General features: G+C 38.5%; 1 protein-coding gene across 1 annotated transcript in view; it reads left to right on the top strand.

The window, feature by feature from the left end:
• Positions 1-544: 544 nt before the first annotated feature.
• MTMR9 (myotubularin related protein 9) overlaps positions 545-23,942 on the top strand; it is a 56,993-nt gene continuing 33,595 nt past the window's right edge. Inside the window, exons 1-2 of the mRNA XM_043982621.1 lie at positions 545-1,107; positions 7,721-7,829. Coding sequence (XP_043838556.1) covers positions 926-1,107; positions 7,721-7,829 — 291 coding nt within the window. The 5' untranslated portion in view covers positions 545-925. The remainder of the gene's footprint in view (positions 1,108-7,720; positions 7,830-23,942) is intronic.

Here is a 23,942-nt window from a genome sequence, read left to right as displayed (position 1 = left end):
GTTATTTGCCTCGTTTTACAGCTGAGGTTTGCCATGGATCACAATGCTAGATTTTGAACTCAGGTCTTGCTGAACCCGGGTCTGGCCTCTGGCTGATACTAAGTAGCAACACCTGTCTGCATTTGAACTTAGTAAGTAGCTCGCTTTTCACCGTACCACAACTGGTCCTCTCTGGGCCTCAGTTTCCAGAGGGAGTTAGACTAGGCGACATCTAAGCTTCCCAGCTTTAAACCCGGGGTCCGCAACCCCAACTTCTCACATGTTTCAATCACGTGGGATGTGGCTCTCGGAGTCAGTGCCCGAGCTTTGCAATGTTGGCAGCCTCAAGCTTACAGACCCTTTATTCCAGGGCTGCCGAGGTTCAGGGAAGCAAAGGTGGCAGGAATGGTACTTTTCGCTGACTTCCTTCTATATGAAGAGGAATCAGGAATGACCCGGTTAAGAATGTAAATATGAGGGCACGGTTTCCGGGCACGAGACACATAGATCTAGTCTCGCAGTCACCCTCCGCTACTTCCGCCCGGAGTCGACCGAGGACTCTGGGCGTCAATTACTTCCGCCCGGAATCGACCTAGGATTCTGGGCGTCAGCTACTTCCGTCCGGAGTGGACAGCGGCCTGGAGATGTGCGGGCCCTGAGATCTCCTTTCCCTCCCCGCTCCCCGGAAGAGGACCCCCGCCCCGGGTCCCTTCGGACGGGGTTGCCGGGGGAAGCGCGCTCCTGGCCGTTTAAGACCCCGGCCTGGGGCTGGTGTGGGAGGCGGGGCCTTCCGGACCAGGCTGGCGGGCCGACCGCCGGGAGCTTGAGGAAGGAGGGAGGGAGGGAAGGAAGGAAGGAAGGAAGGACGGACCAGGCCCTACCGCCAACTCCACCCTAAGTCCCGGCCCCGCCGCGCCTTTCTCGGGCTCCGGGGCCCGCGACCACGATGGAGTTCGCGGAGCTGATCAAGACTCCGCGAGTGGACAACGTGGTGCTGCACCGGCCTTTCTACTCGGCTGTGGAAGGGACGCTGTGCCTGACCGGCCATCACCTGATCTTGTCCTCCCGGCAGGATAACACGGAAGAGCTGTGGCTGCTTCATTCCAACATCGACTCCATCGAGAAGCGGTGAGTCCAGCCCCAAGTACCCATAGCTAGAGGGAGCTCGAACCCATAACCTCTTTGGGCCTCGGTTCAAAAGGTTGGGGGAGTTGGACTAGGTGGATCTCAAAGGCCCTTTCCAGCTCTACCCCCAGTTTATCCTGCACATATCTTATTTGAACACAGTTATTGGCATCTTCTCCCGCATCACTGTAAGCTTCTCGAGGGTAGGGCCTGCCTTTTGCCGTTCTTTGTATCCCTGGCGTTTAACCCGGCGCCTAGCACATAGTAGGCGTTTAATAAATATTTTAGTTATTGATTTGTATCCCCAGCCTTTAGTACGGAGGCTGGAACAAAATAAATGTTTAAGAAATGAGGGAGTAGTTTTTCTCCCGTCTCCGAAGCAACTTGTGAATTCCTGAAGAATGTACCTTTTCTGGACCCTCTTTAGGATCTGAATTATGGGAAACATGGAAAATGGGGAAAATAGCCTAAGAGGGGAACCTAATTCTAGGCTATCTGCCCGGCACAGACTCAAAGTACACCAGTTTTTGTTTTGTTTTGTGGGGCAATGAGGGTTAAGTGACTTGCCCAGGATCACACAGCTAGTAAGTGTCAAGTGCCTGAGGTCGGATTTGAACTCAGGTCCTCCTGAATCCAGGGCTGGTGCTTTATCCACTGTGCCACCTAGCTGTCCCCCCCCCCCCCTTACACCAGTTATTCTTAACTATTTTATTTTGGCTTCATTTTGAGGCATAGTATCAAATGGATGCTTTATTAACCATCATCATTTTTTTTTATTACATACCGGTTTTTTACCTGTTGTAAAATCGAGATAATAATGCTGGCTTGCATGTTGTCTTTCCCATAATAATGTAGGATCTAAACAATGCTTTTTAACAACTTTAAGTGAGACTGTGGAACTCTTGGCTCTTTTTCGGTTCTAAGACATGTCTGATCCATCATTTTTAGTCTCTTTTGTTGGATTATCTTGCTCATCCTGTCACTTGACTTGCTTATTATGTCCTCAAGCCATAATGTTTATATTTTTAGTTTATAGCTTTAAACTTCCTCCTGGATAGTTAGTTAATATTAGCTATGCAAGTCACCTTTTTTTTTGTCTTGGGTCCTCTTTTCTTTTATCTTGCTCAACTTATCAACTCACGTAGGTTCAATTATCATTTCTAGCCTGACCACTCTTAGATGAGCTCTAGTCTCTTTATTGAACTTCAGCCCCACATCAGCAACTTCCTGTTGGACATTGGGACTGGGTAATCTATAGACATCTCAAACTCAGCATATCCAAAACATTATTATTTTTCTTCCTCCCCCTTCCTCCATTTCTCTAATGAACTTTCTTATTTCTGTCAAGGAGACCACCATTCTTCCAGTCAGCCTAATTCAAAATCGGAATCATCCTTGACCCCTCACTGCCTCACCCCATGTAACCAGTTAGGTGCCATCTCTTATTTCTACCTCCACAACTTCTCTCATTACTAGTTCAGGCCCTATGGATTCTCAGTAGTCTCCTAATTGGTTTCTTATTTTTCCAGTCTTTCTCCTCTTTAGCCCATCCTCTCTCTACACTGGTGGTGTCAAACTGAAATAGAAATTGATTTAGAAAACCATAAATGGACATCATCTATGTTGTATTTTATTTTTATTTAAACATTTCCCAATTACATTTTAATGTGGTTCATATCTGCTCTACAGAGCTGCTGAAATAATATTCCAAAAGCACTTTTTCACTTCCCTTTCATAAGCTCCAGTGGCTCTTTTTTTATAAACTCCTATGGCTTTTAAAACCCTTTATAACCTGGCTGCCTTTCTAGGCCTGTTGTACCTAGCTACCCTGCACACATTAACTGACATTAGTTCCAATATTGGCCTTCTTGTCGTTCACACCAAACATTCCATCTCCCATTTTCTATCCTTTGCACAGGTTTTTTGTGTCACGCTATTATTAGGTGAGATAATACAATCTTTGTAGTCACTTCTACTTTCACTGAAAGAAATAGGTCCTCTCTAACAGATCCTGCCCTAGACAAAATTTTGTGAAATACAGACCATTTAGTTCCTAGCCACCTCTTATTTCTGCAATCTTCAGCCTAGCTATCTTTAAAATTCCTATTTCCTCTGTACCCTCTTGGACTCAGCAATTAGACTTGTAGAATGTTGAAGCTGAAAGGGATTATAGACATAATCTAGTCCAACCCCTTCATTTTGCAGATGAGGAAACTTGAGGCTCAGAAAAAAGGAGTCATTTGCACAGCTAATGCTTGCTAGCTATCCAGGAGGAAACATTTGACAACCACCTGATATGTTTTGTATACAGGGAACACTCAGATTTTAAATAAGGATGCTTAGAAAGGCAGTGCTTTAGGTAAATTTCTGATGGTGAAATTTCTGGTGGGAGGGACTATTGGTGAACTTTGGAAGGCCTCTTTTCCTCCAAATCATACCACATAGTAAGATGGCTATAGGAGACCTTGTTTGCTATTATTATTAGTTGCAACTTTTGTCCCTGGCCATTTTTTCTTCTTTACTTCAAGTGTTTATTACTTGCTCCCAGAGTGCCTATGTGTTAGTGCAGGGCACTGTGGGGTTTGCAAAGAAGAGGTTTGAAGACTTCCTACTTTCTCTGCATCCACACAAGCTCTTCAGCTTATATTCCAGTAGAGAAAACAAGATGCACAACTCATACAACCTTATTTCAATCCTCCCTTTCTCTTTACTATCTTGGCTGTTCTTATTATCTTGCCTCTCTCAATGCCTTTGGGTTTTTTCTACTGTCACCTTTCATTCAAGAAGAAATAAAAAGGATCTTAAGTTTTAAACCCTTACAATGGATACATTTCCCTCCATGTTGTTTGTTATTTTTTATATTTGATAAGAGGTCTAACTTCATGTGTGTATCAGTTTGTTTTATCATAGTTGTATTTAAATTCCATTAATTTGGTGCCTAAGTGACACTGTCATTTCTTTTCTTTCTTTTTTTTGGGGGGGAGGGGGTCTGGCTCTTTGATTTCATCTAGTCATGAAGAGCTTTCAAAAGTAGACTTTAAACCCTATTAAAAGTCATGGGAAAGCGTATTGAGAATCTAGTGTAGAAGGTTCTAAAAAATAGTAAAGGAGCTACATCTCTTAAAATCATTTTTTTCAGGGGGAAGCTAGGTGGCGCAGTGGATAGAGCACTGGCCCTGAATTCAGAAGGACCTGAGTTCAAATCTGGCCACAGACACTTAACACTTATTAGCTGCGTGACACTGGGCAAGTCACTTAACCCCAATTGCCTCACCCCCACCCCCCAATCATTTTTTTCTGGACCAACTTGATGACAATATCCGGAAGTTTTCTTAGTTGCTAATAGTAAAAAAGAACTGATAATAATAATAGCATAATAGCTAATTTTTATAAAGCACTTACTCTGTGTTAGGTAGGGAGCAGCTAGATAGTGCAGTGGATAGAGCATTGGCCCTGAAGTTGGGAGGACCTGAGTTCAAATCTCACTTCAGATACTAGCTGTGTGACCCTGGGCAAGTCACTTAACCTTGATTGCCTCAAACATCTGGGGCCATCTCCAGTAGTCCTGATATATATCTTGCCAGTGGACCCAGATGGCTCTGGAGGAGAGAGTGAGACTGGTGATTTTGCACAGCCTTTCTTCACTTGAATCTAGTTCAGTGCAAATCATGACAATCACTCTGATGTGATGGTCCTCTTCAAGAACAAAGGACAAGGAGGCAGCTAGGTGGCTCAGTGGATAAAGCACCAGCCCTGGATTCAGGAGGACCTGAATTCAAATTTGGCCTCAGACACTTGACACTTACTAGCTGTGTGACCCTGGGCAAGTCACTTAACCCTCATTGCCCTCCCTCCCCCCCAAAAAAAAGATCCAAGAACGAAGGACAAATAACAACAGCAACAACTATGTGTTAGGTACTGTGCTAAGAGCTTTATAAATATTATCTCAGTTGAGAATCATAGCAACTCTGGGAATTAGATGCTGTTATTAACATCCCTGTTTTACAGTTGAGGAAACTCAGGCAGACGGCACTTAAGTGATTTGACAGGGTCACACAGTTAATAAATATCTGAGGTGAGTTTTGAACTTGGGTCTTCATGATTCTGGGCCCAGTACTGTGTGTACAATGTCACCACCAGCTGCCTAATTGATGGTAATGCATTTGCAGTGGTAATTTTGTAGGGGTAAAACCTCATCTTTATGGGGGTATACATAAAAACAGTTTGGTTTTACACAGAAGCCTGCTGCTTTCTCTTTTGGAAACCTCTGTGCTGATGGAAACTGAATAATAGTGTAGAGTGTATTAAGAGCTTGATGTCCTGGGAAATGGAATTCTCTCCTATTCCTTGAGAGTAGCATAGTGAAAATTGTACAATAATGGCATTTCAGGTTAACAAAGATCCTTATGTGGCTGGTTTCTTTTTTAACCTATTAGAAATTTGGAAAAAATTTTAAACAAAAAAAAAAATAAATAATTGGGTTGGGGGGAAGAGATTTGGAGCTTTCAAATTCTCTTCTTCAACTTTTCTGCCTCCATAGAAATTTGTTTGCTAACCTGGAATGGTAGTATGTATTAATTTGGCTTAGTTTTATACTGTACCAGCAATAGAATTTTTAAAAATTAGATTATTGTTTATAGTCAGAAGAATTTTAGATTCCAGGAAGGCTGACTAGTTTTGAATTAGCTTTTTACGTAAAGGAATAAGCTTAGTAGCAGAGAGAATATGGGGCTTACATGGAGGGTGTAAAGAATAAAGAAGTTGGTTAATAGCTAGAGTGAAGAGGAGAAACACAAGAGAGTAGGCATTTATATAGTATCTACTCTGTGCTGGGAACTGTGCTAAGGACTTTAAAAAAAAAATAAATGTTACCTCATTTGATCCTCACGTAAGATAGGAAGCTTCTTTATCTTTATAAATTATATTTTGTAGGGAAAATTGGAGGATTGCTTAAGAAGTAAAGAAAAATAATTTTTGAATTTTATATTCTTTGAGTTTTCTTGGTCATAAAAAAGCATTAAAATACTTAACACCAAACCATGACAACTGCAAAGACTAATTCCAGATCTACTCTTTCTTGCTCTCCGTTAGATTTTAAGCCCCTTAAGGAGGTAGAGTCTTATATATTTCTGTATCTTTCTCAGTGCTTAGTAGACATTTAATAAATGCATAAAAAATATTCAAGTGCTAGGGGCAGCTGGATAGAGCACTGGCCCTGGAGTCAGGAGGACCTGAGTTCACATCTGGCCTCAGACACTTGACACTTACTAGCTGTGTGACCCTGGGCAACTCCCTTAACCCCAATTGGCTCACCAAAAAAAAAAGGCAAAATATTCAAGTGCTTTTATGTCCAAAGCCTCTGTATAATTAATGTTAATTTTGTACCTTGATGGATGACCCACAGAAATAGTACATTATAGATTTAATTAAAGCATATTATGTATATAAAGTAATCCAACAACTTTTTCTTCTGTGTAGTCATTTTAATATTAAAACTACCTTATTAATTACTGGGGTTCTCTCTTCTTTTTCCCGTCTATTCAGTGTCACTAAATACTGTTAATTATTGTTTTGAAATGTCTTTTTTATCTACCCATTCATTATCTTCACTGCTATCACCCTAGTTCAAGATCTGTTAACTTTATACTTAGACTCCTCTAATATCTCCTTAACTAGTCTTCTTTCCTGCAGTGTCTTCTACCTCCAAGCTGATGTACATTAGTATTAGATTAATTTTACGAACTACTGCTTTAGTCACATAATTTTCCCAATAACCCTCATAACCCCCTATGGTGTATGACAAAATCTAAACTCCTCACTTTGGTTTTCATCATTTCTATAGTCTGTTCTCAACCGAAGTATCCACATTTTTCATTAACTTTCTGTTCTATTCCACTCAGTCGCTACCATACCCATTCCTAACTCTAAATACTTGCTTATATTCATTAGTGCCCTAGACTAAAATATTGTTCTTTTCTTCCCAGTCATAGCCATCCTTTAGGGCTTAGCTCAAATCCTGTCACTTTCATGACAAAGATGACATCAAAAATTGTTAATGGGAAAGAGTAGGGATTGGGTAGTAGCAAAGGAAAAGCCCTGAGATTTCAGCAAGAAAAACTCTAATACAATAACACTTACTTGATTTGGACATCACTAATTTAGATTTTTATAACGAACATGGGGTCTTTCTAAAGTTTTTTTTCTTGTTTTATTAAATAATTTTTTCCTGAAGTACAAAGTAGTATAAATAAGATGGTGCTGGATTTTAGAAGTATCTTTCAGGAATAAACAGTCATGATTAAGTCATCCTTATCTATTTTTAAAGCAAGTCTCCCATTGATGTCTACTAGATGAGTTAGCCTAATTTGAATTTCTGTGCATATATTTTAAAGTAACACTTTTTTTTGGAAATACTTTTTAGTTCACACTTTTTATGGATTCCCTTCCCCCAATTAGTTTGAGTTAAGATTTTATTGTATGGTATACCCTTTCAGAAAGAAGACTTTATAGTTGTTGGTAGTGTTAAATAGTTAGGTGAGTACTTTTTCACAGATTGGAGTTTTCTACTTAAAATGTCATTTCTATTTGTGCCTAAGCATGGAATACTATATTTCAGGTTTGTGGGATCAGTGGGCACCATAATCATAAAATGCAAAGATCTACGGATTATTCAGTTGGACATTCCTGGAATGGAAGAATGTTTGAATATTGCAAGTTCCATTGAGGTAAGAGCTGTGAGATTTAAAATCGGATACTAGAGCATTAATCTCCCCTCTTTAACCTTTCCCTTAATTTATCTCCCAGACTAGTAAATGGAAGAAGCCTCTGGTCTCTAGTTAGAGCTTTTATTGTTTGGTAGTTACAAGGTGATGTTGATTAGAGGGATAGGAAAGTAGAAAAACAAAACAAATAGTCTTAAGTCTAAGCTTAGTCTATATTCCGTATAAAACTCACCAAAAGCCCAAGGCCACCTTTGCGGGGAAGAGCCGCGTCAGGCACGTGCTGCTAACGGCGAGCCAGGCCGAGTCGAACTCCAGTCAGCGTCTGTCTGAGCAGCGTAGCCATCGGACCAGGAGAGCAGGCAAAAGACCTCACTTCTGTTCTCTCCTTGCCTTTTAAGCTCACACCCCAGAAGTGGAGTGCTTAGCAGCTGGGCTGGCATGTGTAGCCCATGCATGGCCGTTGGTCTCCTCCCTGAAAGGGTGGTCCTTCAAAAACTGGTGTACTTTTTACCACATTCCCCCCTTTGATTCCTCAAGAAACAAAATATTTCCTTGACGGAACAGTAAAAAATAACAGAATATAATAACTATCGCTAACTAATAATATGTGAACAACAATATAGAAAAGGAAGAGAGGAAAATTTTGTCCAGAGGGGCGATTTTTTTGTCCTCATGAACCGACGCTTTGACATTGGTCTTGCAAAGGGAGGACCTCTTCAGAGAGTACATGTTACAGATGGTATATATTATAACAGAAAGGAGATAGTAAAAGCTAACAAAACAAAACTGTTCATATAAAGTCTCGGAGTTCTCTTGTCTTCTTGAAGTGGTAAGATGTCATCAGGAGGAAACTGGATTCTGGTCTGGAAAACTGGATTCTGTACTCTGGTCTGGAAAAACTGGATTCTGGACTCTGGTCTGGAAAGCTGGATTCTGGACGCTGGTCTGGAAAGCTGGATTCTCTTCTTTAACTGTTTGAATTGCTGCATTTTTACTAAACCTTAGCATAGCATTGTCAATGATCAAATTAATAAATTCCATGACAGAGCTCTGCCAAAGAAGCTTTGGTTAAGAAAATAGAAATCTTACTTCAATCCAGTACAACTGCAAATAATCAGGGTCCTACTTTCTGACTTAGATAGCTAAAGTATCTCTTAGTGTAATGTCCTTCTTTGTAAGGTTCAATATTTATCTTAAGTTTCTAACTCTGATTCAGTGGTATAATCATATTCCAAGAAATTATTGGTTTCTAAAAAGGTTTTAATTGTATTTCTCAAGTGAAAATTACCCATAAATTCTTTTTTGGAGTCTGAGCTCTGGCACTGACTCTTTCATTTTGAGGAAGTTGCTTGTCCTCTTTCAGTCTCAGTTTCCATATCTTTAAAATTAAGTAACTAGCTTCAAATTGACGAAAATAATTAAAAGCAAGAAAATTCAGTGCTGGTTGGGTTGTGAAAGAAGCAAGTGTCCTCCTTTATGGCTAGTAGAATTCTGAACTTTTAAAGTATTTTTTGGAGAATAATCTAGCAGAATACAGAAAAAGTTATAAAAAATAATCATTCAGACTCAGTAATTCTACTGATGAGACTACTCTGAAAGTTACCAAAACCCAATAAAAACAAAATATCTGATTTTCATGGCACTATTGTATAGAATTGCCAAAAAAAAAAAAAAGGCAACAACGTAATTTTCCAACCTAGAAGTACGCTCAAAATGTATGTCTGACTTAAATGTTTAAGTTCAGACCATAAAAAAAAAATAAAAATCAGGAGACAGATCAAGTGCCTTTTGTAGTTATGGTTGGGGGAGAAATTCTTAACCAAAATAACCAAATAAAAGAGAAAACTGGATCACAAAAGGTAACCTCAATAATATCAGTAACATGAAATTGAAAAGCTTTAGCATGAACAAAATCATTGTAATTCAGATAAAAAAAGGGATCTATTGATTGGGGGTAGGGGGAGAATTACATCACATATGATCAGTCAGTAAAGTTTATCGAGTGCTTACCCTTAGGCACTGTGCTAAGTACTAGGGATACAAAGAAAGTTAAAAGACTGTCCCTTCTCTCAAGGTGCTCACAGTCTAATGGGAGAGATGGTACACAAACTTCTTATATACAAAACAAGATATAAATTTGAAATAATCATCAGTGAGAAGGCACTAGAATTAAGAGAATTTGGAAATGGCCTCTTGTAGAAGATAGTATTTTAACCAGGACTTTAAGGAAACCAGGAGTTAGAGATGAAGAAGAAAAACATTCTAGGCAAGGGAGATAGCTAGTGAAAAGGTATGGATTTGGGAGATGGAGTGTGCTGTTTCAGGAACATCAAGGAGGGCAGTCACTGGATCAAAAAGCACATGGGATGGCCTAAGGTATAAGAAGACTAGGAAGGTGGAGAGGGGGACTAGGTTATGATGGGCTTTAAATACCAAAAAGGATTTTATATTTGATCCTGGAGATAATAGGGAGCCACTAGAATTTATTAAGGGACACTGGGAGGAATAACATAGTTAGACCTATGTTTTAAGAACATCATTTGATAATTCAGTGGAGAGTGAACTGGAGTGAGGAGAGACTTGTGCCAATTCAATCATCCAGCAGTCCATTGCAATAGTCCAGGCATGAGGTGATGAGAGTTTGTATTAGGGTGATAGCAGTGTCAGAGGAGAGAGAGAGAGAGACATATTCAAGAGGTGTTACCAAGGCAAAAACTGACAGGAAGCAGATTGAATCTGTGGGGTGAGGGAGAGTGAGGCATCAATCTAAATTGTACGCCTGAGTGACAAGTAGGACGGTAGTAACCTCAACAGTAATATGGAAGTTAGAAGAGGAGAAGGGGTTTTTTGGGGAGTAGGGGAGTGGAGATAGGGAGGATGAGTTTAGTTTTGGAAATGTTGAATTTAAGATATCTATGGGCATTCAGTTCATCACATGCAATAGGCTGTTGGGAGATTTGAGACAAGGTGATCAGAGAAGTTAAGGCTACTTAGTAATTTGAGAATCATCAGCATAGAGAAGATAATTGAATCTATGATGAGATCAACAAGTAAAATAGTATAGAGGGAGAAGAGGGCCCAGGACAGTCCTGTGGGACAATCACAGTTAGTAGGTGTGACCTAGGTGAAGAAATGGTAAAGGAGACTGAGAAGGAGCACTCAGGTGGGAGGAGAACTGGGAGAGATCAGTGTCATGAAAATTTAGAGAGAAGATAGTGTCAAGGAGAAGGTACTGATAATTGACAGTGTCAGGGGCTGCAGAGAAGTCAAGAAGGATGAGAATTGAGAGAAAATCATTTGATTGTGCAATTAAGGAATTGTTAGTAACTTTGGAGAGAGCAGTTTTGGTTGAATGATGGGGTCAGAAGCTAGACTGTCAAGGGTTAGGAAGAGAGCTTAGAAGGAAGGAAATGGAGGCACCTATTGTAGACAGCCTTCTCAAGAAATTTAGCCACAAAAGGGAGGAGCGTTATGGAAAGATAAGTAGTGGGGACAGATGGATCAAGTGAGGGTTTTTTGAGAATAGGGGAGACATGGCATGTTTGTAGGCAACAGAGAAACAGCCAACAGACAGGGAGAGATTGAAGAGAAGTGAGAAAATTGGCATGATAGAGGGGGCAATCTGCTAGAGAAGTGGAATGGAATGGGATCATTTTTACATGTACAGGAGTTTGCAAAGCATATACTGTAAGACAAGAGTGAAGGAGGAAATAGTGGCATATATAGAGGGAGCTCTTGGTAAATGGCTTAATTTTTTTTTTCCAGCTAAATCTGAGACATGGTTCTCAGCTGAGAGGGTGGAGGTAGGGGAGTGAAGAGGGGTTTAAAGATTTGGAGGATCCTCTCTGGTAAGTGAGATAGTGAACTAATAATCCAAGATATATAGGAAACTAACACAAATGCATAAGATAAGGGTCATTCCCCAATGGTTTAAGCTGCCAAGGATGTGAACATAGTTCTCAAAAAGAACTGAAAACTATTAATTACCATATGAAAGATTTCTACAAATCACTAGTAACAGGAGAAATATAAATCAGAATAATTCTGAGGTTTTACTTCACAGCCAGGAAATTAAAGTTGACAAAAGATGAAAATAGTCGTATTGACAGGCTTGCAGAAAGACATGCACAGTAATAGTTGGTAGAATTTTGCATGATTCAACCATTCTAGAAACCAGTTCAGAATTATACAAAGAAAATTACTAATATGCTCATATTCAGAGAAAGATTCCAAGGAAGTCAGATAGAAAGGTCGCATATGCACTAAATGTTTATAGCAGCTTTTTTTGCGGTAACAAAGAACCGGAAACAAAGTAGATGTCCATCGATTGGGAAATGGCTGAACAAATTATAGTATATGAATGTTATAGAATATTACTTCACCAAAAGAAACAATGACTGAAGAATTCCAAAAAGTAGTCATTTAAATGACAGTGATGCAAATTGAAGTAAGCAAAACCAAGAAAACATATACAGTTATTAGAATCTAAATTTTTTTAAAAGTGTACACTAAACACAGTGTAATTACAGTGAACAAGGCTGACTGCGGAGAAAAGTGTCCCTTCTTTAAAGAGGTAGGCTACTTGGTATGAGACATTGTCTGTACGTTGGGCATCAGTTTGTTTTGTATAACTGCTTTTTTCCCCTCTCATTTTTACAATGAATGGCTCTCTGGGTAAATAAAGGGGAGAAACAAATTTGGAAATGAAGGTGACTTAAATACAAGATATTAAAGATTTTAAAAGTTGTACATTAATGTAATGGCATGCTATGTGATGTAGTTAAGAGCAAGTATCAGGAATATCAGAAAACCTGGGGAAAACTTTTATGAAATAACGCAAAGTAGAAAAAACAAAACTGGATGAAACAATCATGACATTTGAGGAAAAGTGAATGAAAATGAATGGACCAAAAATTCTAATGGGGCTTTAGAAGTTAATGAACTACTATTATGATACTTTTTATGTTCAAATTAATTTAAATGCAAATAGTAAATGAGTTGAGTTGTATTGCTGTTCATGGATAAATTTTTAATAAAACATGTTAAAAAAGTAGAGACATTGGAACTTACATGATCATTAAAGTCATCTTTAATATTCTATCCCATTAGTGGATAGAGCACCAGCCCTGGAGTCAGGAGTACCTGAGTTCAAATCCGGCCTCAGACACTTAACACTTACTAGCTGTGTGACCCTGGGCAAGTCACTTAACCCCAGTTACCTCACTAAAAAAAAATAATAATAATAATATTCTATCCCATTATGCTGAGTTCCATTTAGTTTTTTACATGTAATTAGAAACAAATCAAAATAATTCCAAGATTTGAAATAGTCTTCTACATAATTGGTAATAGTTTACAATTCTTTTAAGAATTGCTCTTTTTAAAAAAAAAATCTTTTGGGGAAAGACTTTTGGCCTTTTAGACTAATTAATTCCTCTACATGTATCTTGAACCTTTATAAGAGATGGATGATGTATAGATTTTTTTCCCAGTTAGTTGTCTTCTTATCCTGGCTACATTTTATTTGTGCAAAAACTTCTCAGATTCATGTAATAAGTATTGTTTACTTAACCCATGTGATCTTCTTTCTCCTCTTTTTTTGTTAAGGATTCTTTCCCACCCATAATTGTGAATGGTATCCCCATCCATTTTCTTTCTTTTCTTCTTTTAATGATACAATTATTTATATTTATGGACCTTTTGCTGTAGAGGTACCATTGTGAGGCATATACCCCAAGAAGTTTAGTGATAAAAAGAAAGGTCTTAAATATATCAAAATATTTATAGCAATGTGTTTGTATTAGTAACTGGAAACAAAGTATATACCCATCATTTGGGGAATAAAGATGTTGTGGAACATGAATGTATAGGTTATTTCTAAACTGTAAGAAATTATGAACACAGAGAAACATAGAGAAACTTAAATGAACTGATGAAAAATGAAATAAGAACTAAGAAAACAATTTATAACTACAGTAATATATTCGGAGTGAACAAGAAAAAAACTTATTGTATGAATTTTTAATGACCAAACATGGCTTCACAAGAAGAGATATGAAAATTTAGCTCCCCTCCCTTCTTTACAGAGGTGAAACTGTGAGTATGGAACACTACATATAATATCTACTTGGTTGATTTTGAACTATTTTTTCCCTATTTTCTTTGTTATAAGGGATGATTCTTACAGAGGGGAAGAAAGGGATAGTTAAGAAATATAGGTGATATAAAAACTTTTTTTTGTTTTTTTTTTGCGGGGCAATGGGGGTTAAGTGACTTGCCCAGGGTCACACAGCTAGTAAGTGTCAAGTGGCTGAGGCCACTTGAGCCCTGAATCCAGGGCTGGTGCTTTATCCACTGTGCCACCTAGCTGCCCCATAAAAACTTTTTTTAATCAATAAAGACATTTAAAAGTACTGGTGTGCCTAGTTTTATGCAAGTAGACATGCACCTAGAAGGTTAAGTGTAAATCAAATTGAAGTATCTTATAAATGCATTAGGGGAGTTTGTTTGCTATTTAAAACTAAATTATTGTGAATCCTTTTCTAATGCAAACAATCTTTTTTTTTTGTACAGTGAATAATCCACCTTGATTTATTTTATCTCTTTTTGTGAACCTGGAGTATTAGTAATTTAAAATTTGTTCTGAAAGATCACATACAATATCTTCCATTTAAACCAATTCTTGTGGTCTACTTATGATTTTTAAATTGCCTTAATTTAAAACATTACAACCAAATTATAGTGATTAACATCACATGAACTGTATTTTTCTGAATAATTTTAGAAATACACTGATTATTTTCTCTGATCTTCCATTATTTGTCTAAATGCAGGTTTTGTGTCAACAATTTTATATTAAAAAGGAGCAGGAAGAGCAAACTACTAGTATTTTAAAAAATAATTTCCATAACACAATGAATAGGGGAACTATAATCATGTTTATAGTGGGCAACTCAGTAAAATGTAAATAAGAATTAAAAGGTAAACTGGTGTTTCTTCATTTAGATTCATGGTATAGTTATTTAGTTAAGTTTATAGTATTGTAACGATTGGAATGACGCCACCTGCTGGATACTTACTGTAGAAGAGTTCTGCCCATGAAGCAAAGGTCTTTGAGGGCAAGACCAGGCTTCAGGAAGTGACGCGGACTAGTGGGAGGAGGAAGGAAGAGACTGGCGCTCAGGCTCGCTTTTTTTTCCTCTGGACTCTGGCGGAGAAGGGAGCTAGAAATGCGCTCTCCCTTTAATAGATAGGAATCTAGGCCTTTCTCTCTCTCTTTACCAAATTCTTATTCTCCTTAATAAATGCTTAAAAGTCTAACTCTTGCTAAAGCTTATAATTTATTGGCGACCACTCATTAGATATTTTAGACAGTTTAGCTAGAATTTTAGCCCTTAACAGATTTTTTTTTTTTTTTTTTTTTTTTTTTTTGGTTTTCTAGATAGACCTTTTTATTTATAGTTATGATAGTCACAAGGTGATGTTGGTTAGAAGGATAGGAAAGTAGAAACACAATACAAATCGTCTTAAGTCTAAGCTTAGTCTATATTCCTTATAACAACTCACCAAACCGACAAGGCCACCAACCGACAAGGCCACCAACCGACAAGGCCACCTTTGGAGAGAGAGAGTCCGTGCCGCGCCGTCAGGAGTCCCGCCAAGCAGGCAAAAAGGCCTCTCTCCTTTTCTCCACCCCGGAAGTCAAAAAAAACCCGGCAGGCAGTCTGACATGCGCAGCAGGCGCACTGTACCTGGCAGGCAGTCTGACATGCGCAGCAGGCGGACTGTACCCGGCAGGCAGTCTGACATGCGCAGCAGGCGGACTGTTCATCTCCTCCCCAAAAGGGTGGTCCTTGAAAAACTGGCGTCTTTCAGTTATCCTAACCGACTGTTAAAAACTTTCATATTTTACCACATTTCCCCCCTTTGCTTCCTCAAGAAACGGAATATTTTATTTTATTTTTCCCCATGATATTGTACAGATGGCTGGAAGTATTGATCCCACCCATCTCACTTCTACACCTGGCTTCTATGCTCCCTCCTATATGCCTGATGCCATGGACATCTCAATCCCATGCATCTGATTAAGTCTGACTCAGTTTCCTCCAATATGTTCGGTGGCATGGACGTATATTCCATCCACCTATTTTAAGCCTGGCATACTGTATGGGCAGTACATATTGCTCAAGTGTGGGAATGCTCATATCCCATCATTTCTCTGTTCTTTTATGGTAACCCCCATAATTATCTCAGGTGTCATGATAAATAACAGTGTTGAATTTGGCCTTGACACCTGTTACCAATTATATTAGATTTTTTAATTTCTCATAATGGCATGAGGATAATTAGGCAGATGATGCAAAAAGTGATGAAACAAAGATAAAAAATTATTTTTAATAATTAATATCGCAGCAATTGTCTTCTCAATTACCCTCCATAAGGGGGGGACTATAGTAATATTATAATTTTAAAGAATGTTTCAATTTTTGTTTTATTATATGTTTCATGTGTAACAACTAAGATTCTGAATTCCCTTAGACATGTTTTTGAGAACTTTCATTGTTGGATCTGATTATTGACAAAGCTATTTTAAAGTTGTGTTAAGCTCAATTTTGTAGGAAATTTTCCTGGCTGATTACCAGTATCCACACATCAACCCCTGAAAAGACTTCCATTCCACGACTACACCTAGAGGACATCTGAGAAAAGACTTTCAGAGACTTTAAATGAACAGTTTTGTTTTGTTTTGTTTTTTCTCTTTTCTTTTTCTGTTATAATATACACCATCTGTAATATGTATTTTCTGCAGAGGCCCTCCCTTTGCAAGACCAATGTCAAAGTGTCGGTTCATGAGGACAAAAAATCGCCCCTCTGGACAAAACTTTCCTCTCTTCCTTTTCTATATTGTTGTTCACATATTATTAGTTAGCAATAGTTATTATACTGTTTTTACTGTTCCGTCAAGGAAACATTTTGTTTCTTGAGGAACAACAGGGGGGACTGTAACGATTGGAATGACGCCACCTGCTGGATACTTACTGTAGAAGAGTTCTGCCCATGAAGCAAAGGTCTTTGAGGGCAAGACCAGGCTTCAGGAAGTGACGCGGACTAGTGGGAGGAGGAAGGAAGAGACTGGCGCTCAGGCTCGCTTTTTTTTCCTCTGGACTCTGGCGGAGAAGGGAGCTAGAAATGCGCTCTCCCTTTAATAGATAGGAATCTAGGCCTTTCTCTCTCTCTTTACCAAATTCTTATTCTCCTTAATAAATGCTTAAAAGTCTAACTCTTGCTAAAGCTTATAATTTATTGGCGACCACTCATTAGATATTTTAGACAGTTTAGCTAGAATTTTAGCCCTTAACAGTATCATAGATCTTGGTCTAGGATCTCAGGAACCATCTAGACCAACCCTCTCATTTTATAGATGAGGAAACTGAGACTCAGGAGATTAAATGACTTGCCCAAGGTCCTATGGGTGGTATCAAAGGCAGGATTTGAATCTTTCCCCTCTGACATAAGTTGGAATAGTTAAACTGTGACTAAATGTGTGTGGTTACCTTATCTGTCCTCTTGTGGGGAAAGCTAACTAGGACAACAGTTTAACAGTTTAGGTATTAAACATTTATTAAAATATATTAGAGGTTAACAAAGAGAGAACAGGTGTCTCTGAAAGAATAGGAAAACCCTAACTACCTCAACCACTCCTGGTTCAGTTGCTAGCCCCATGAGGTTCCCACCACCAACTCCCAAAACCAACTGCCTCACACAGAATGCTTCAAGCTGATTGGTTGAGAGTGGTCTTATGTTGATGTGTGAGGTCACTTCAGGACACTGAACCTTAGAAAGGTCAACCCTTGCTCTCACAGCAGGGGGTCTCTGGTAATAATATTCTCACAGTGCCATGTCTAGAATGGGTACACTTAATAAAGAAGTAAATGTCAAAGTATCATATTCAATCAGTGCACTTATCTTTATAGAAAAATATACTCCTACCTTGCTTCAATGTGACTTATTTTGTCCAGTATTCAGATAGGATTTGTATTTCTCTCTCTGCTGTCACCTGGTCTCCCTTATGCACACATGCATAAGATCTATTCCCCTGGATTGGAAGGATGTTGCCTGTGAACCTAGCTTGTTTTAACACTTGCATATAAGATTCCATTACTTTCTCTGCCTTAAGCTCCATACGTATAACCAGTTTATCAGCCATAGACACTGAATTAAGCTATTTGGATATTTTGGCTATATTGATTACCATGACCTGGGAAGGAGCTCTGAGGTTATTGAATCCAGCACCTTATTTTCAAATAACTATACCTAAATTACTTAAGATATAATAAAAAAATGAGCTGGGCTTGAAGTCTTTTCCTATTTAGATTGGTTCAGCATAGATATATTTCAAATTCATTTTTTAAAAAATCATAGACATGGGGCAGCTAGATGGCGCAGTGGATAGAGCACCGGCCCTGGAGTCAGGAGTACCTGAGTTCAAATCCGGCCTCAGACACTTAACACTTACTAGCTGTGTGACCCTGGGCAAGTCACTTAACCCCAATTGCCTCACCAAAAAAAAAAAAAGACATTATAGCCTATAAGTGAAGGAACACTTCGGGTACCTAGATAGCTACAGTAGATGGAGCACTAGTCTGGAGTTCAAATCCAGCCTCAGGCACTTAGTAATTTTATGACCCTGGATATGTCACTCAGTTCCTCATCTGTAAAATGACCTGGAGAAGAAAATGGCAAACGACTCCAGTATCTATCTTTGCCAAGAAAACCCCAAAAGGGGTCAGGAAGAGTTGGATAAGACTGAATAAAAACAAAAAGTGAAGGAGCACACACATAAATAGAAAACAATGATAATAAGTAGAAGTATTGGTGCTTTTTTGCCTGCCAGGCTGGTGGCCACATTGACTGATCACAGTCTCAAGCCAAAACAGTATAATGTGATTTTTTTGGCCCAGCTAACATGCCATATTCAGTTCTTTATCTGGTTCTGTTGATTGCATCTTTTTAATCACTGGTAGGAAAGTCTTCCTGATAGTGTCCCCCCCCCTTTTTTTTTTAATTTTAAAAATTTTATTTATTAGAATTTTCCCCAAGTTACATGTAAAAACAAATTTTCACATCGATTTTAAAAAATTTTGTGTTCCAAATTCTCTTCCTCCCTCCCTCCCCAACCCTCCTTAAGAACTCAAGCAATTCAGTATGTTATACATGTGCAGTCATGCAAAACATTTCTACATTAGGATTGATAAAAAAAATTATACTTCAATCTGTTTTCAGTTCTTTCTACCATCAGTTCTTTCTCTGTAGATGGATTGCATTTTTCATAAGTCCTTTTGATAGCATCCTGCTCATCATTTCTTACAGCACAACAGTGTTCCATCCTAATCTCATTCCCCAATTGATGGGCATCACCCCAATTTCGAATTTAATCTCTTTTAGGGTGCCAACCTAGTAGTGGTATTGCTAGGTTGAAGAGTATGCTTGGTTTTATAGCTACTTGGCCATAATTCCAAATTGCTCTGCAGAATGTTTGAATCAGTTTACAACTTTACCAAGAGTGTATTAATGTCTCATTTTCCCCATGTCCCCCACAACAATTTTCACCTAGAATGGGTGCACTTAAAGCAGTAAATGTCAAAGTATCATATTCAACCAGTGCACTTAATCTTTATAGAGAAATATACTCCTATCTTGCTTCAACATGACTTATTTTGTCCAGTATTCAGATAGGATTTGTATTTCTCTCTCTGCTGTTACCTGATCTCTCTTATGCACACATGCATAAGATCTATTCCCCCGGATTGGAAGGATGATGCCTGTGAACCTTGCTTATTTTAATACTTGCATATAAGATTCCATTACTTTCTTGAGAAGACTATCTACAATACATACCTCCATTTCCTTCCTTTTCACTCTCTTCCTGACCTTTGACAGTTTGTCTTCTGACCCCATCACTCAACCAAAACTGCTCTTTCCAAAGTTACTAATGTAACTCTCTTAAATGGAATTTAGATCTCTCATTCCCCAAAGGGGAAGACCAGAGAATGTCAAGGCCAGTTCTCAAGATTTAAATCCCATTCTTCATAAAAAGGAAAGGAAAACCAGAGAAAGACAATGCCTATAAAAATTAAAAGAAAGGTTTTATTAAGCAGGAGAAAAAATCTAGCATGATCATGGGTGCTGTTCAGTGTATTGCCCAATAGGACACCATGCAATAGATTGCAAGGATTTTTATACAATTTAAACAAAGGCAGCCAAGAAATCCGGAGGAAAGGTAGGCTTAGAAAGGCCCACTCCTAAAGGGAGGGGAAGCATATGAGAAATTCCAGGGGTGCAGGATGTGGCCTTAGATACACAATCAGGGGTGATGAGCAGTTCAGTTCAAGGCTTGATTGTGCAGATTTCTTCAAAAAGCAATGGATTGTTCCAAAGTTAGAGAATAACTGAAGATAAGTTCCATATCAGTTATGGGGAAATTGGTGGGGGGTTTGGGAAAGGGGTTCTTAGGAATTCCTCTTTAAAGAATTACACCCTCTTGTACACAAATGTGATTATAATAAAATAATAGTTTATTTAGGTGCTAGGGAAAGGAAACCAAGAGAAAAAACCTTGGACTTCTCATATTGAGAAGGCATGGCATAGAGGCATGGCTCTGAGATACTTATCTCCAGAAGCAGAAGACAGGCAGATACTTTTATAGAGGTCTGATGGTAGTCTGATGAGGTGATCATCTGACTGTGAAAAGTTCCCCTATTGGGGGAGGACCATCCCCCACTGGTGGTGGCTAGGGGAAGTTGGGTGAGGACCAGCTCCAGATCTCTCCCAGTCATGCGACAAAGGCAGCAGCCACACCTAATCTTATCTCCCCAGGGGTGGAGGAGACTGGAATGAAGGGTGGTGGTCCTGGAGCTAGCTCAGTCCAGATCCCATGCCTGTCCTGTGGTTTAGTTTCTCAAGGAGAAGGTTCTTTTGATTTACCCTAGAAAACTTCTGAGGTACCCAGGCCCATTCAAATGAGGTACCCGGGCTCATAACCATACTAACTTCTACAGGAAGCTTTTCCTTATCCCTTGTATTGTTAGTGCCCTCTATCTTTTGATTTATCCCCATTTTATCCTTCTTTAACTTGTCTGTTTATCATTTCCCCCATTAAACTGATCTCCTTGAACAGGGACTGTCTTTGGCTTTTCTTTGTTTCCCCTGTGCTTAGCACAAACTCAATATATTCAAAATAGAATTTATAATCTTCCGTAAGCCAGCCCCTCTCCCAAATTTCCCTCATGCCTCTTTGAAGGCACTATTTTTTCCCCAGTCTCCTATATTCTTTACCTAGGCAATATCCTGGACTCCCTAATTGCTTTCTTGCCATTTAATCTTCCGTGGCATTTATTCGTGTTTATCTTCTATTTCGCATTTATTTGAAATAATTTTCTTTATATTTTGTCTACAATTATTAGTCCCTAATGGAATATCAACTGCTTGCAAATGAAGATTGTTTCTTTCTTTGCATTTGTATGCATCTTGCATGGCTTGTTGCTTCAGGCCCTTAATAAGTACTTGTTGGTCAATTGATATGAAATGCAAACATTTTCCCCTTCTCTAGTTTCTTTTCTAATTCTATTTAAATTTTATTTGTGCTAGAGCTTTTAAATTTTATGTAATCAAAATTGCCTGTTTTGTTTTTATGATCTCCTTCATCCTTATGAATTTTCTTGTCCTAACAGATCTCATGTTCTTATAATTTTTTTTAATGTAGTATGACCTTTTTAATTTAGTCTTATATCTGCTTTAGGAGAACTGTTTATGACCAAACAAGAGATAGAGAATATTATGAAATGCAAAATGGATGATTTTGATTACATTAAATTAAAAGGATTTTGTACAAACAGAAGCAATGCATCCAAAATTAGAAGGGAGGCAGAAAGCTGGGAAACAATTTTTTCATCCAGTATTTCTGATAAAGGCCTCATTTCTAAAATATATAGGGAACTAAATCAAATTTATAGGAATCCAAGTCATGCCCCAATTGAGAAATGGTCAAAGGATATGAACAGGCAGTTTTCTGATGAAGAAACCAAAGCTATCTATTCCCATATGAAAAAATGCTCTAAATCACTATTGATTAGAGAAATGCAAATTAAAATAACTCTGAGGTACCACCTCACACCTATCAGATTGGCTAATATGACAAAAAAGGAAAATAATAAATATTGGAGAAGCTGTGGAAAAATTGGAACACTAATACATTGTTGGTGGAGCTGTGAACTGTTCCGTCAAGGAAACATTTTGTTTCTTGAGGAACAACAGGGGGGACTGTAATGATTGGAATGACGCCACCTACTGGAGACTTGCTGTGGAGAGCTCCACCATGAGGAAAATGCCTCAGAGGCATTGTGGCTTTTCCTTGGCGTCAGGAAATGACGCTTGCTCATGGGTGCTGTCTATCAAGTCTACCAGCCAATCAACTGGAGGAGCCTCCTATGGTCTGGGAGGAGACAGGAAGGAGGAAAGGGAGCCTGCGCAGAGAGCGCGGGCCCTTTTGGCTTCCGGACTTGATGGTGGTGGCGGCAGAGGACTTCACAGGAGATTTGAGGAAAGATAGGAATGCCAGACTGTTAGAATTCTGTTCTCAATCTTTTTCTTTCTATTTTCCAATAAACCCTTAAAAACCTAAACTCGTTTTATCAGTGATTTTTAGTCAGTTTCCCCCAAACTGGGGGAACACATTAGAATCCACATTTAGAATCTTAAATTACACAGAACTTACCATTCTGGAGAGCAATTTAGAACTATGCCCAAAGGACTATGGGACTGTTCATACCCTTTGACCCAGCAATACCACTATTAGGTCTTTTTCCCAAAGAGATCATAAAAAAGGAAAAAGGACCCACATGTACAAAAATATTTATAGCTGCTCTTTTTTGTGGTGGCAAGGAATTGGAATTGAGGGGATGCCCATCAATTGGAATGGCTGAACAAGTTGTGGTATATGAATGTAATGGAATACTGTTGTGCTGTAAGAAATGATGAGCAAGCAGATTTGAGAGAAACTTGGAAGGACTTACATAAACTGATGCTGAGTGAGATGAGCAGAACCAGGAGAACATTGTAAACACTCTTCTCAGCAATATTGTCCAAGATAGTTCCAAAGGACTCATGGTGGAAAATGCTCTCCAAATCCAGAAAAAAAGAACTGTGGCATCTAGATGCAGATTGAACCATATAATTTCTATTTTTTTTGTTTTTCTTTTTCCAGGTTTTTCCCTTTTGCTCTAATTCTTCTTTCATAGCATGACTAATGCAGAAATATGGTTAATGTGATTGTACATATATAACCTATATCAGATTGCTTGCTGTCTTGGGGAGGGGGAGGGAGGGAGAAAAATTTGAAGCTAGAAATCTTATAAAAACAAATGTTGAAAACTATCTCTACATATAACTAGAAAATAATAAAATACTTTTATTATTAATTTAGTCTTTTTATTAAAAAAAAAATTTTTTAGTGAGGCAATTGGGGTTAAGTGACTTGCCTAGGGTCACACTATCCACTGTGCCACCTAGTTGCCCCTAATTTAGTCTTATATCTGCTTTAGATTAACGTGGTATAGAGCTGTAGTTTTCTCATCTGAAAATTAGGGGATAGGACTACGTGACCTCTAGAGTTTCTTCTAGCTCTTGATTTATGATAATAGCGTAACAGATGTTGGTCTATTCTGTCAAACTACTTTAAAGTTTTCTTCTTGTCAAAAAGAGATCTTCTTCCAGTGGTTAATGTTCTTCAGTTTATCAAATGCTAGGTTCCTGTTTTGATTGCTACTGCTTGTTTAATCTGTTCCACTGCTCTCCTCTATTTCTTAATCGACATCAGGTAGTTTTGATGACTTAAAGAACTTAAAGAAGCTCCTTTATGGGAGGGAGCATTTTGCCTTTACTTGTATCCACAGTACTTGGCACATAGTAGGCACTTAATAAATGCTTATCTACCTGATTTGTGATCATCAAATGAGACAGTATATAAAAATAGCTTTGCAAACCTTTGACACTATATAAATATTGGTTATTATCAGTATTGTTGTTGTTTGGTTTTTCAAATCCATTGTTGAATCAGGC

Source organism: Dromiciops gliroides, chromosome 2, assembly GCF_019393635.1.
Source record: "Dromiciops gliroides isolate mDroGli1 chromosome 2, mDroGli1.pri, whole genome shotgun sequence".
NCBI lineage: Eukaryota > Metazoa > Chordata > Mammalia > Microbiotheria > Microbiotheriidae > Dromiciops > Dromiciops gliroides.
This window is presented reverse-complemented; position numbering and strand designations above follow the sequence as displayed.